Source organism: Oryza sativa, chromosome 12 (genome assembly GCF_034140825.1).
Source record: "Oryza sativa Japonica Group chromosome 12, ASM3414082v1".
NCBI classification, from domain to species: Eukaryota; Viridiplantae; Streptophyta; class Magnoliopsida; order Poales; family Poaceae; genus Oryza; species Oryza sativa.
Window position 1 is genome coordinate 23,982,570 of NC_089046.1, and position 14,757 is coordinate 23,997,326.

Genomic DNA, 14,757 nt, shown 5'->3' on the forward strand with positions numbered 1-14,757 from the left:
TTTGCTCGGCTAGTGGACTCGATTAATAGTCAGATTTCTTTTAGGCAATGATTTTCAAATGTTCACATAGTTTTTAGCCAGGGACGTGTTTATTTATGCATAAACCTAAGGAACAGAATGTACATTTTTGTTAGTACTGGCACTGTGATTCCTCCATCAAATTATCAGTAGTACTTCCTCTGTTTAACACATTATAAAGATCCACATATGTGCTTATAATGTGGAAACAGTGGAATCGAAGGGAGTAGAAGGTTTACGCAAATTTTTAGTCAAATTTTGTGAAATTTAGTACTCCCTCCGTCCCTAAATATAAGAGATTTTGGTTGGATGTGACACATCCTAGTACAACGAATCTGGACTAGGATGTGTCACATCCAACCAAAATCCCTTATATTTAGGGACGGAGAGAGTAGACATGTACGGAGAGAGTAGACATGTAGTCAGAAAGATGGTAGCCACATTATATCTGTATAAATTTTTACACTACAAAATTCGTGAAGTTGCAATTTTTAGACTCCTTGTATTAAATCATCCATGTTTCGCCATGTCTCCATCGACCAAACCCAAAAAAGATGAACAAAACTGAGAAAAAAAAAGCCTTTGAATAACAAACGCAGCAGCCCGCACTGCGTATTCCCCGCTTAGCTCACCCACTCACGTACTCTACTCACACGTAACCTCTCCCCTCCATTTTTTATCGATCCATCCATCGCTCGCTCGCTCGAACGACGCCGCGGCGCGATCAAGATCGCACCCACTTCACCTCGATCCGCCACTCCGGAGAAGAAGCGGCGCGGCGCACCGATCGATGCATCCGCTGGTGGGGGCGCTGGTGGCGGGGGCGCGGGAGCGGTGGTGGTGCCGCGGGGAAGGCGGCGCGGCGGTGCGGCACGCGGTGGCGTGGGCGGGGGCGCTGGCGCTGGCCGTGTCCGTGGCGTCGTTCGCGCCGGAGGCCGCGTTCGTGTGGGCGCTTACCGGCGGCGGAGGAGGCGGGGGGAGTGGGGAGTTGTGCGCGGCGGGCGCGGTGCGGGTGCCGCTCGACGGCGGGGGGGACTTCGTGTGCGTGCCGGCGAGGATGGCGGTGCGGTCCGGCGCCGACATGATCGTGCCCCCGGCGTTCGCCGGCCTCGCCGTCGGCGCCTCCGCCTGCTTCGTCCGCGCCCTCGCCATCGGCCGCCGCCTCGACGACTACTAGCGATCGAATCCGCCGCCGCCGCCGCTCTTCTCGTCGACGAGATCAACGGCATATGCTCTCTTCTCTCCGCGCTTACAAATACGCCTCCTACTTTACAAGGCGTATTTCTATTCACATTTTCTTCGCTCACAAATACGCCTTCTATCTTGGAAGGCGTATTTTGCTTCACATTCCTTTCCTGTAATCTGAAATTCTGAATAATTTACTTACAAATGCCGGCAATCTTTGGTGTAATCACAAGATTATCAAACAAGACCATGGAAAATGTGCACACAAGCTGCAATTTCTGAGTGATGATTCGTAGTGGTTACACAGAAATCACCATTTTCAAGGCGTATTTTGATTTCACATTTTTCTTCGGTTACAAATACGCCTTCCACCTTGGAAGGAGTACTTTACTTCACATTCTATTTCTTTAATCTGAATTTCTGAAATGATGTACTTACAAATGCTGGTTAATCTTTGGTGTAATCATAAGATCATCAAACAAGACCATGGAAAATGTGCACACAATGTCCAGTCTTTTGCATACAGATTCATAGCTGCCTAGTTGGTTACACAGAATTTGCCATTAATCATCACTGTGTTGTATATGTCAAATTAACTTGTATTGATAATTTCTCACTGTAAAAGACCTAATTAAGCAGCTATCTCTAAGATGATTACATGCATGTTTGGTGATCTACAACACTACTATCATGTACTAGGTAAGACTTCCAACTCCATCACCTTTTAGATACATAAACAATTAGGTGTAGGTATCCACACATCATTTTCAGGAAGAGATGACTGAATGTCACCTGAAACATAGAAGCTGCTGAGACAGGACAACAGGAGCATATTTCTTCTCCTGTCAAGTTTTTTTTTCTTTTTTTCTTTTCCTGCAGTGATCACTAGACACTGCTTTAGTTTCCAAGCATGACAACAACAAGTGCTCCATAGCATAGGAGCAATTATTCAGGAGAGAAAAAAAAAGGCTGTTTGTATAATGCCTTTATCCAAGATCTTGTAGTCCATAATTCAGAGGTGCTGCTGAGATAGGTCAATATGTTTTTTTTCTTCTTCTCTAGTCAAGCATTTCTTTCTTCCTGCAGTGATCAACTAGACACTGCTTAATTTCCAGGCATGACAACAAGTGCTCTATAGCATAGGAGGAATTATTCAGGAAAAAAACACAAAAACTTGTACAATGTCTTATCTGAGAATCTGTGGTCCTTAGGATGTACCGTGAGGTATCACCACACTTCAATTATGCACATATATACCATCATCAACCCCAATTCAACATCTCCATCTCCTGACTCCCAAAACCAAAGGAAACCCAGCGATTTTCATTGTTTACCAATGAACAATGCTTATACCAATATGAGTCCATTGGGTGATCAAATCCTGGCCGTCCGGTTTGTGCCCGGGGACGGCCGCCCCAGATCGACGGCCGGCGAGGCGACCAGCTGGGTGAAGCTGATGGGCTCGGCGTAGCGCGGCGAGCCGTGGAAGAAGGCGTGGACGCAGTTGTGGTAGGCGGCCTGGGTGCCGTGCACCTTGTCCCAGAAGATGTAGTTGTCCCGGTCCGGGCACAGGTGGGTGGTCGCCGAGCAGTCGGCCTCCGCGTTCAGCTTGCCGTCTCCGCAGCACGCCCTCGCCACCTCCCTCACCCCTGTTCCATCCATCCAACCACACATAATTAAAAAGATAAGGTGAAAAGGAGCTAACCACAGTGGCCCTAATCACGAAGATAAAGGAAGAGGCAAAAATCTTGGGCTATGGCAGGAGCCAAACGTCTAGCTGAGATGTTACCGTAGACCCGGACCATTGTGCTGTAAATATTACTCTTTTTCGTTACTTGTAAATTTGCCCTTCTATATCCAATGAATAGGCAAGCTTTGCCTTTCGTTCAAAAAAAAAAGATAAGGTGAAACCTCTGTGTTCTTTTTTTCTTTTGAAGTGAAATACTGTAGGAAAGAATCCTGAAGGAGAAAGCTCTGTCTGGAACACAGGAACTTCGTAGAAGTTTTTTATAGGAAAGAAATGTGTATTTTTATTGAAGTATAAAGTGACTTGTCTATCCTTCGCTATCAACCAAAATAAACTTCTATTTAAACTTGTTAATTTAATGGCGGGCTAATGATAAATATTTCTGAATATATATTAAGATGCTCTCCTGGTTTCAAAATTATCTAAGAGTTTCTTTTATGTAGTTTATATTGCAAAATGATGGGTCTCCTATGAATTTCTAATTATGAGTATGAGAATCGAAAGACATGAAGATTCTCAATTCTCCATGGCATCTAGGAGATGGATAATTTTTTAGAAACAAGAAGACCAGAAGTATCTTACTCTCTATTCACTACCATTTCACAAACATCTTCGACTTGTAACTTACCAGCCGAAGATGGATTCTTTATCATGTCGTAGAAGGTGTAGTAAATGCTGCCGATGGAGTACACCAAGTCCGGCATGGAGGCTGTGGCGGCGGCGGTCATCTCTCGTCGGAGGAGACGGTTGAAGAGCCGTGCCTGCCAGTTGTCAGTGCCACTGCATGAACCATTTTCAATGGGGACCCTGGAGATCGGTAGACACCCTAGAGGTAGCACGTCAAGTATCCCCAGCCTCCGAGCCCCTAGATTGTACAGTGTCTGCATCACGAGCAACACAACATGAACATCTTTTTAAAAAGAAATAAGATGCATATATGTTAGACTGACATGTTTCCCCCTCCAATGTTAAATGCAAGTCGTTTGAGACTGAATTATCGACAATGGAAATCAATCAATCCAACCTCTACATCCAGTAAGTTGTTTGAGACTATAGTCAATCTAAACAGAAGTTGCTAAAGAATTTTGAGACACTATCTAATTTAAATTTTGATTATATCCTTTGTAATTGAAGGCAACCGCTCTTATTTTCCAATACGTGCCAATAGGGACTTCTTTGGAATAAAATAGTTTTATAAGATTTTCACAAGAATTGGTTGTTCATTTCCACCAAAATTTCCACAAAAGTTATCCATTCCAATGGAGGCCTAAACAGGGGGGAATAAGAACATAGTACTTCTTTTCACAAGTCTAAGAGAACCTTGTTAGGAAAAAAATAACCGTTGTTTGGAATTATGAAAGTACATATACACCTTGATATGCTTGATGTAAGTGGCAACCATGTGGGCGATGAAGGCCGGCGCGTCGCTGACGGGGACGATGCCATCAGTGAAGGCATTGTAGTCGTTGCCGCCGGTGCAGGTAATGAACAAGGACTGGGAGAGCAAGTTGTCGATGTTCTCACCGTCGACCTCGCCGGCGGTGATCATTGCCTCCTTTGTTTTGGTGAAGAGCTTGACCTGCTCTCCAAGGCTGATTGTGCCGTTCCCCTGCATGTCATATCATGCAATTGATCAAACTATCTGAACAATTCACTCAAAAAAAAATCGAAGTATCTGAATAGAATAGGGATAGTAATACTGATTGTCTTTTCTCAAGAGAAAAAGTAAGAAAACAATTTAATTTTAGACCGTTCGTTTTTCATCGTAGAAAAGGAGCTTTTCGATGCCTTCCTCTGTTTCATTACTAAAGTAAAAGAAATTAATCAATATTAGTCCATAGCCACTAGTCCATATCTCTGTTCTTCATTATGTAATGCAGGTAGAACAGAGTGTTCAATTTGTGCTAGACTGACTAGCTGACTTTAGATTTCGTTGCTGTACTTTGTAACAATCTGTGATTTATCCATTGATTTGTTCTGTGCAATACAATCTCTGCTTCCAAATGGGCAATCGGATGCAAGCATGGTACCCAACTCATCAGCGTGTGCATAACTCAATGCATTTCAAGGCACATGGATGGTGCTGAGAGATGACTCCGGTTCATTCGTTGCAGCAAGAACAGGATGTGGTGTCTGTTCGTTGCAGGTGCACTTTTTCTGAAGTTTGGGCCTGCCGTGATGGAGCGAAATTGGCAATCGAATGGGGATGCCAAAGGATTGTGGTTGAAACAGAGTATCATGGAATTGTTCAGGTATGGAATTCGAAGAAAGGCCATCGCTCAGGGGTGTTTCTTTCCCCTCGAGGGGATGTCCCCTCGTTTCTTATATGACATTAAAATAATTATGGAAACTTTTTAAAAATATATTGTTCATGATTGTAATCCTTCAGATAAAATACAACTTCATGTTTACATCCCAAGATAAGAGAGAGAGAGAGAAGGGAGTAGGTCATGCATCACTAAGCATCAAATTTTGGATTGGGTTTCAAATTTCAGTATGGTATGGCCAACATCCTTTATATGATTCAAAATCTTCAAAAATTGCATAAATCTAGCTGAATTAATTTGTTCTGCTAAAAGCAAAACAGAAATTCCAGCCGTTCTTATTCTGTGAACGCTATTACTTACAATGAAGTCGAGGATGCCGGATCCGCTGGAGGCGTAGTTGGCGCCGACGAGGCCTCGCCGGAGTTCGCCGTCTCTTCCCGGCGTCGTCAGGGAGAGGTACGCCGGCGGGCTCTTCTTGAACCCCACATGCTGCGCTGCAAATCAATATATATGCACATGCGTAATAATTTGATTTTTCTTTCTTTCTTTCGTCGGTAATAATCAAATAATAAGAGATCCATACACATAAAAAAATTATTCCTCTTTTTAAAAATATATATAGATCTTTGATTTATATTTTTTGGGGCTCAAATAAATGATTTTCTTTTTCTTTCTCGAATATAGAATATAAGCAAAAAAAAAAAAGCTTCCTCAGCTGATGTTTACCGATGACGTCGGCGAGGTTGAAGCCGTTGGTGAAGCGGCCACCGCCGCCGCCGTCGGCGGCGGCGGCCTCGGGCGGGAGGTCGATGCCGCAGGGTGGCTCCGGCGGCCTCGGCGCCGGCGGCGGCAGGAAGTCGTTGTTGCCGACGTCCACCAGCGAGTCGCCGAACACGTACATCGCCGGGACCGTCTGCCGGCCGACCCCCTCGCCGGCCGCCGACGAGGCGGCAGAGGCGGCGGCCACCACAACGGCGGCCACTCGCAGCCATCCAGCCGCCGCCGCCGCCGTGCTCCACCTCCTCTCCCCCGCCATGGCTGATCGATCGAATCAGCTGAGCTACCAGCGAAGTGATGGTCCCGAGCTCATCGATTAGTAGCTGAGCTGAGCTTAATGAGAATTGAGAAGTGGCGAATTATATTTAGTTAACTAGTAATAAAAACACCCATGCTTTGTAGTAATGAATGAAATTAAATATGTTATAATATATCATATTTTAATTAACATGTTAGTATGACTTGTTTACTTATTTATTTAAATATATGGTATTCACTTGTTTATTAAAAATAAATATAGGAATATTTCACAACATTGAGAAAATGCCAAGGGCTAATTTGTACAAAGTGTACTACTAAAAGAATGGTGAGGTGGAAGTGCGAAAGATTTTGATGTGAAACACGAGCGAGAGAGCCGAGAGCGAATCAAAATCAAGAATTGATTTGCCTTGTTAATCTCCTGTGGTGCAGAAGGATGTGGGGTAGACCGGTGGAGTGTGTGGGCCAGGCATTCAGTCCTATGAATTATTGTTGCTCTGTGACGTTTGTTGTTGCCTGCCTGGGCTGGATAGATAGTACTTCATCATTTTTAAAATATACTTTCTGTCCTTCTAAATTATACTCCTTTTGTTGTAGAATGTAAGAAGTTTTAAAATTAAACACGGTTATTAAAACAATAGGTAGAAGTTAGTGCTGGAGGGTTGTGATTGGATGAGTAGTAGAGGTAGGTGGAAAAAATAAATGGTAGACGGTTTGTGATTGGTTGTGAAAAAAATGTTGGTGAAGGAGTTGTTATATTTTGAGATAAATTCTGAGGGTTAATAAAATACCCATGGGTAAATTGGAACCATGCTATTATAATTTTTCAAAGTTTAAGATATGCCATCGGTAAAATACACATGCTTTGTAATGAATAAAATTAAATATATTATAATATATCATACTTTTATCAATATGTTAGTACGACTTGTTTACTTATTTAAATATATGGTATTATATGGTATTCGCTTGTTTATTAAAAATAAATATAGGAATATTTACAACATTAAGAAAATGCCAAGGGCTAATTTGTACAAAGTATACTACTAAAAGAATGGTGAGGTGGTAGTGCAAAAGATTTTGATGTGAAACACGAGCGAGAGAGCCGAGAGCGAATCAAAATCAAGAATTGATTTGCGTTGTTAATCTCCTGTGGTGCAGGAGGATGTGGGTAGACCGGTGGAGTGTGTGGGCCAGGCATTTAGTGTGAATTATTGTTGCTCGGTGTCGTTTGTGCAATTGTGCTTGCCTTCCTGGGCCTGGATAGATACTACTCCTATTCGATAGTACTCCCTCCGAAAAAAAGAAAAAAAATAACCTAGCTAAACATAGGTTGAGTTTTTTTAGACGAAAGCAGTGGGTCGGAATTTAATGGATGTGTTAGGATTTTGAGTTAGACAGAGTAAGCTACTACTACTCAGTAAGAATTTGGAATATCAATTTCAATATATGACTACATGTTTTTAGTTTTGTAATTAATACCTCCATTTTTTAGTTATTATATTTTTACATTATGTTTGACCATTCGTTTTATTCAAAAATAATTTAAATAAATATTTTTTTTATTTTGGCTTGATTTATCAATAAAGAAACTTTAATCAGTACTTGTATTATTAAGATTTACATAATTTTTTAATAAGACAAATAGTCAAAGATTGTAACAAAAGTTAACGGTGTTATATATTAAAATATGAGTGAGAATCTAGACTAGTACTACTATTTAGGGAGCTAGAAATTACGAGAGAAGCTATAACTAACAAAAACTCTTCAATCAAGATCGGACTAGATACAATCATACAATACACTATTATTCTTGTTCTTTTCTTTTATAGACTGAGTTCTAAACTTTAAATTTAAACTTTCTTGTTTTTCAAACTGTTAAACGATGTATTTATGTGTAAAAATTTTCTATATAAAGTTTTTTTTTAAAAAGAAATCAAACAAATATATTTTTCAAAGTTATAATAGTTATACTTAATTAATCATATGTCAATGAGTTTCCCATGCTGCTAATATGCTAGTCCGATATGGAGTTTCAAACAAACCCATAGGATCGTTGGCAAAGCTCCAGCTCCAGCTCCTTCGGGCCTAGCCAAACAGTTTCAACTCCATCCATAATAGGAGTGGAGCGAGCTAAAGTAGTCCCACAATACGAACTATTGAGGTGAAGCTTTGCTTAGGATGTAGTTCTATCAAATATGCCCTTAGTCACCAAACTAGTTGTCTAGCACACGTCTTCTGGTAGAATTTTAAATATATGTTCATTGAAAAATATAGCCGTACGAAATTGTTTCATCGTTTACTCATATTTTCTTAACATGTTAAATAGTAATATTTTAGTCATTATTATTAGTGATTTTGCGATTTTAAGGTTTAATAGTATGTATTCTATTTTTTTTGGAAGGGAACATATCCTATACACAGGCTTTCCGTGCACACCAACTAGCAAATGTCACAGAAAATTCTAAAAAAAAAAGAACATTTACTCCTAATAGTACTACACATATCTGCAAAGTCTCATATTCAAATTTATTATATTTTAGCCGTAGCAAAAAGGTGAAAAATCTAACAGTGTTAAGGGTAAAAATCAGTCAGAATTTTGTCTTTTTTTGTTACAACTAAAATACAATGAATTTGAAGATAAGATTTCACACGTAGGTGTAATACTATTGAAAATATATGTCCAATTTTTTCTAAAATTTTCTGTGATATTTGCTAGTTGGTGTGCGCATTGCACATGATATGTTCCTTTTTAGACATCATTTATTTGAGAGCGAAGGGATGCTCTGCTGTGAAATTTCCGTGTATGAATTGTTCGTTGCGTGTGGATAAGCAGATTGTGGTTCACATTCTAATTTCTCCCAACCGGATTTTTTTTCCACAAACCGTTTGTGGAGTGACATTATGATAAACGGTGTAGTCATGGCATGTAGTGTGTTGTCAAACTGATGCATTGATGAGACGTATAGAAAAAGACGTGTTATATACGCTTTTATGCATTTTGTGTTATTGATGCCGATAAATTGGGAAAATACCACCGACTAGTTTGACTTCGTTGAGGGTTGAGCTGAGATTCTATTAAATGATTGGGAAGTGTACAGCGACTATACTGACAACGATCATTGGCCATGTTGTTTGCTGGCTTATATTTAGTTTGGAATTTCTTTGTTTTCAAACAGATTTAATCAAATGTGCACGTACCGAAGGGAGTAACTTTTTTTTTTGTCATGAAACCACGTCAAAATAGCACCCATCCTTTTTCAGAACAAAAAAGCAGCTATTACAAACATATATATTTGATTGCTGTTAGATTGGTACAAACAACCACGGAACAGAAACAACGGTACCAAACAAGATTTGCTACAAGGCCGACTTCCCAATTTTGAATGCAATCACTTCAATTCAGCAAAAAAATCGCTGAAACAAATGGCAGACAGAGGGGTGTTGTGTTGTACATCAACTGACAGATACTTCATTTCCTTTTGGTTTCGTATCGCTCGTGCATACAGTGTGTGCTGCTTAGGTTGTTGGTAACACTGATGAAGAAGATGTGCGGTGAAATTGGCACCACTTTGGAATTGGTTTCTGTTGGACAAAAGGATTTCCTCACGATCTGGTGGTCGATGGCTTCTCCACAACAAGTGTAAGTAACAAGAATGAGCCGAAAGAGATGATGAGCGCAATGGCCATCAAGATAAGCATGGCTTGTAGCGTGATATTTGGGCTCAGGAAGAAGATGACTGCGATGGCACCCGATTGCCAAACCCTCCACTGTGCAAAAGCTGCCTCCTGCATTTGACATTTTTCCAAAATAAATATTTCAGTATCCATTTAAGCATCAGCAATTGAAATGTGATTCATTATATTTTTCCGTCATCGATAGGAAGAATGCTACTGTGCAGATGAAAAGCTGAAGAAAACTAAAATGAGACTACCTTGACATCCTCGAACAGCAGCCCAAGTAATGCGCTTAACTGTGTATGTAAGACACCATCACCAACACCCCATAAAGCACCTATAAACAGTGGAACTGCCGCACCAAGCAATCCACCCATTGGACTGTAGGCAGTAGAAAGATGAGCTCATTGTGATACCAATGGCAAGCATAACTGCAGAAGAATGGTACAACAGCACAATGATGATTCATGAAGCCAAACCTGTAAAAAAGAAGTAACCAGAACAGGACTACAGCATGAAGAATAGCTCCAACCGAAACGATAGATGTAGCTGAATGAAGCCCAGAGGTCAAACGTCCAGCAACCAATGCACACTGCAGTGTCAGACAACCATCAAAAGTCAGCTAAAACATAAATTATGGCATTTTCAATAGTTTAGCATGATATAGATTAGTTATAGATAGCTGGGAAACAAGATATGCCATACTTTCACAAAGCAATAGCAACAGTAGGACCCTAGGGAAACGATAATCTAGAGTTCAGACTGAAATGCCACCAGGATAGTGCTAACAACTTTAGTGATTTAAACTTACAACAGCATCGGCTGCACCATATATTGCCATGGCTCCGCCAACTCCAGAGACGCCAAGAACAGGTGTTACAATATTTTTAGTGAATACAGCCCTAAAAATTACACAGCATTATCTCACAGAAAAAATATTAATAAATCAAACAGCAAAAAAATGTCCAAAAGCAATTTGTGCTACTAAGTGCTTACCATACAAATGCCGCTTGTAATCCTGAATATACTATAAGAGGGATGATAAGAATCATCCTTCGGTCCTTGAGAGGGGCAACAATATACTTCATCATGGCCCCAAATGAGGAATGTGTTGGAGCAGTATTTCCTTTCTCATCCCTTTTGGAAAGTAAACACATTAATACAATGCCGACAATCATGCAGCCAAGAAACACAACAAACAGCAGATTTTTCCCCGTGACACTTCATCCTGGAGTAACAAGGAATCACATGGACAAGCATGATTGTTATTAAGAACATAAAAGGTTTCAAAATTTATCAAAAGTCATACAGACCTTAACTAGTATATTGATCAACAGCTTGAACAAATACTTTTGAGGGTTTAGACTTCTGAGTATTGCTAACCTCAGGAGTCAGGACATTTTATAATAGTTAAGTCCATGGGAAATTAGAGTAGGACTGCTAATATTTTAGATATTTATTTTAAAATGTACATCTAAATGATAAACATTAAGATTTATTTTCGGTAGTGCTCATTGTGATTCTTCTATAGTTGTCTTGTAGTGTGCTGCAATATTTTTGTTTGCGATCATTATTTTGTTACAACTAATATACTGATGCATTTTGAGACAATTTTGGCATAATGTAAACCTAGCAGAATTTTGAATTGGGTATAGAGGTATAACAGAAGTTTCCAGGATAGAATAAAAGAAACAATGGGACTCTCCGGTTAATATCAAAACTATATTTTCTCTTACTACAACAAATCATGATGCTAAAAGTACATCTCATGAAGCTCACTTTAGTTACTAGTTAGCAGTACACAAATCACAATACATAACAAATGACAGTCTAGGATATTCTAATAAGACATGAGAAGATCAAAATTAAGATGCTAACCTTTCCATCTCTCAGTAGTGCAAGAGAGATCAGATTTCCGATGACCTGCATAATTCGAATGTTGTATTAAGTCATAGACACCTTGTATCTGTAGAGCCCACATGTGCAGAAAGAAATACTAGTAGACGCTGCGCTTGTGGTATGAAGAACGAATACTAAAATATGTCTTGGCAAGTTTTGGTGGAGAATAGCTTTGTACGAGTACGACCAGTCGACCATACCTGTGTGCTAGCAAACATTCCCCAGAACTCTCCATTGAAGTTCCCCAAAGTTTGGCCTTCAGGCAAATTATTGTCTCTTGCATGACTGAGGGCAGCAGACGTGAGATATGTACCCTGCAGTGTGAGATATATTATGTGAGCTGGATTACTGGATGCAACAGAAGACTTCACAAGCTCACTGGCAAGTAAATACCTGCCCAACCCAGATGATCGATGCAGAAAAACCCAGATACAGGGAGGCTGGCACCATTGTGTACCTGACAATTTGTTGTGCAAATTAACATCCATATATAGAATCTCAGCATACCTTAAATATAATGTATTCATTTTTAATAATATTTTGCACAGCTGAATCATTTAGTAGTATATTAGAAAGCACATCAACTAGGGCCAAAATCCATCGGCCATCCATATCTTTTGAGAGTGCTATATATAAAAGAAAATGAAACATGTTGCTGGTAAATAGTCTAGTAGAAAACTTGTCGATAGTTTTAACTAGGAGTAATTCGCTACATGTGCTACTTCAGATTTCACTCTCAGCTACACCAAAAAAGGGTAACACAGCATTTGATTACCAGAAAATGGAAATGCCCTCCGTCCACAACCAAACACTCAAAATAAACTGGTGAGACCGCATCCCGAATCAAACATGAGCTACACACTACACCGCCAAATTAAGACTATATGATCGATTAAGATCAGTAATACCAGTGTCTGAGCGAAAGGAGCATCATATCAACACGGTCTAGCTAGCTAGGCATTTCATCAAACAGGCGTGAGGCATCCAAACCAGCACGCCCAATTAGGCACCAGCGCTACCATGCGCGGGACGGTCCATGTGAAAACTCAAAACCATGCGATTCATAGGCGAGCGCACGCACCATGTCGGGACGAGGTTAGCGAGGATGAAGATGACGTAGCCGCTGGTGCCGACGACGAGCGCGCGCTTGGAGCCGAGCCACGTGACCACGGGCGACGCGGTCACCGCGAAGAGCGTGAAGGAGGTGTACAGGATCCCCATGGACACCGTGCCCAGGTCGCCCTCCTGCAGCCAGCATCACCCACGGATCAGGAAAGGCGGCGATCGAGATCAGCTCGAGACCGATCGCCGACGACGACGAGGACGACGAGAGATGCACACTCACGGTGTTGACCGAGCTCTGGAGGTTCTGCGCGGCGCAGTAGGCGGAGAAGATGAAGAGGAACGCGGCGGAGAGGACGTGCAGGTCGCCCGCGTGGCTCCAGCGGTGGCCCGAGTAACCCAACGGCGCGACGCCGGCGAGGAGCGGCGCCGTGGCACCCCCGTCGGCGCCGGCGCCGGCCGGCCGCCTCCTCATCGCCTTCGTCGTCGCGGTGGTGGCCTCCTCGCGCGTCCATGGCCCGCGGCGGCGGAGGCGGAAGCTTCTAGAAGCGATCGATCCGCGCGGCTTGAGGGTTGAGGCGGGAAGCTTCTTCTAGAAGGTTTTTTTTTTTTATATAGATAGAGGAGGAGACGAGGACCGGCGACGGCGAGGAGAGTGGAGCGGAGGCGGCGAGGTGGGGCCCACATGGCGGTTTGTACCTACCTGCATGTGGGGCCCACATGGCGTTTCCTTCCTGTCCCCGCCTCTTCTTGTCACTTCGTCAGTGGCCTTCGAAGATTCTTTTTTTCTTCTTCACTTCTATTTTTCAAATATGTTATTTGAATACGGAGTATATGGTATTCACTTGTTTAAAAGAAATATTAAAATATTCTATAATATTACTACATCCGTTCAAAAAAAGACTGCAGTTTTACATATTTTCATATCCAACGTTTAACCGTCCGTCTTATTTGAAATTTTCTTATGATTAGTATTTTTGTTGTTATTAAATGATAAAATATTAATAGTATTTTATGTGTGACTAATTTTTTAGTTTTTTTATAAATTTTTCAAATAAGACGGATGGTCAAATATTGAACACATAAACCCTCAACTGCATTTAAAATGTGACGGAGGTAGTAATAAAATTTTAAGGGCTAATTTATAAAAAAGTGTAAAAGAATGTTGAGGTGGTAGTGCCACCACCATATTTTTAAAGGAGTATAGATTTTGATGTGCACACGAACGAGAGAGCCGAGAGCAAATCAAAATCAAGAATTGATTTGCGATTTGCGTTGTTTTTCTTGTTGTGGTGCAGGAGGATGTGGGGTAGACCGATGGAGTGTGTGGGTCCCGTTCGTTTCCACTACAAAGAGTGGATAAATTTTTGGATATTCGTGATATTTTAAACTACTAAACGGTGCGTTTCGTGTGAAAACTTTCTATATAAAAGTTGTTTTAAAATATCAGATTATTTTTCAAGTTTGTAATAATTAAAACTCAATTAATTACACATTATTACCACCTTGGTTTTGTGTGAAACACTTAATCTTTATCTTCATCTTCATCTTTAGAAGATTCAAACACCACCTGCGTTGTTTTTTTCTCCAACAAAAGTTGGATAAACTTTTGGATACTCGTAGCACGTTTTTCAAACTGCTAAACGGTACGTTTCTTGCGAAAACATTCTATATGAAAGTTGTTCTAAAATATCAGATTAATTCATTTTTTAAGTTTATAATAATTAAAACTTAATTAATCACACGTTATTACCACCTCGTTTTGCGTGAAACACTTAATCTTTTTCAGAAGATTCAAACACTACCTTAGTGACGCCGATAATTTGGGAAAATATTGACTTCGTTGAAAGTTGAGCAGAGATTTTA

At 40.9% G+C, this 14,757-nt stretch overlaps 2 protein-coding genes and 1 pseudogene across 2 annotated transcripts; 1 reads left to right on the plus strand and 2 right to left on the minus strand.

Annotated features, from left to right (window-relative positions):
• Nucleotides 1-669: 669 nt before the first annotated feature.
• Nucleotides 670-1,485, plus strand: LOC4352552 (uncharacterized). Its single transcript, XM_015765061.3, has one exon. The coding sequence runs from the start codon at nt 809-811 to the stop codon at nt 1,193-1,195; it is 387 nt and encodes a 128-aa protein (XP_015620547.1). The 5' UTR covers nt 670-808; the 3' UTR covers nt 1,196-1,485.
• Nucleotides 1,486-2,311: 826 nt separating this feature from the next.
• On the minus strand, nt 2,312-6,299 carry LOC4352553 (GDSL esterase/lipase At4g28780). The gene is made up of 5 exons (XM_015765060.2): nt 5,944-6,299; nt 5,578-5,711; nt 4,323-4,559; nt 3,579-3,831; nt 2,312-2,852 (listed from the first exon to the last, which is right to left on the minus strand). Exons 1-5 carry the CDS (start codon nt 6,251-6,253, stop codon nt 2,578-2,580), a joined length of 1,209 nt encoding a protein of 402 aa, XP_015620546.1. The 5' UTR covers nt 6,254-6,299; the 3' UTR covers nt 2,312-2,577.
• Nucleotides 6,300-9,508: 3,209 nt separating this feature from the next.
• Nucleotides 9,509-13,471, minus strand: LOC4352554 (UNC93-like protein 3; annotated as a pseudogene).
• Nucleotides 13,472-14,757: the final 1,286 nt, after the last annotated feature.

Coding starts and splice junctions, on each gene's coding strand:
- LOC4352552 (XM_015765061.3), top strand. CDS start 809: ATGCATCCGCTGGTGGGGGCGCTGGTGGCGGGGGCGCGGGAGCGGTGG.
- LOC4352553 (XM_015765060.2), bottom strand. CDS start 6,253: ATGGCGGGGGAGAGGAGGTGGAGCACGGCGGCGGCGGCGGCTGGATGG. Junction 3,832..4,322: donor CTTACATCAAGCATATCAAG/GTGTATATGTAC, acceptor CTCGTGATGCAG/ACACTGTACAATCTAGGGGC. Junction 2,853..3,578: donor AAAGAATCCATCTTCGGCTG/GTAAGTTACAAG, acceptor TGGATGGAACAG/GGGTGAGGGAGGTGGCGAGG.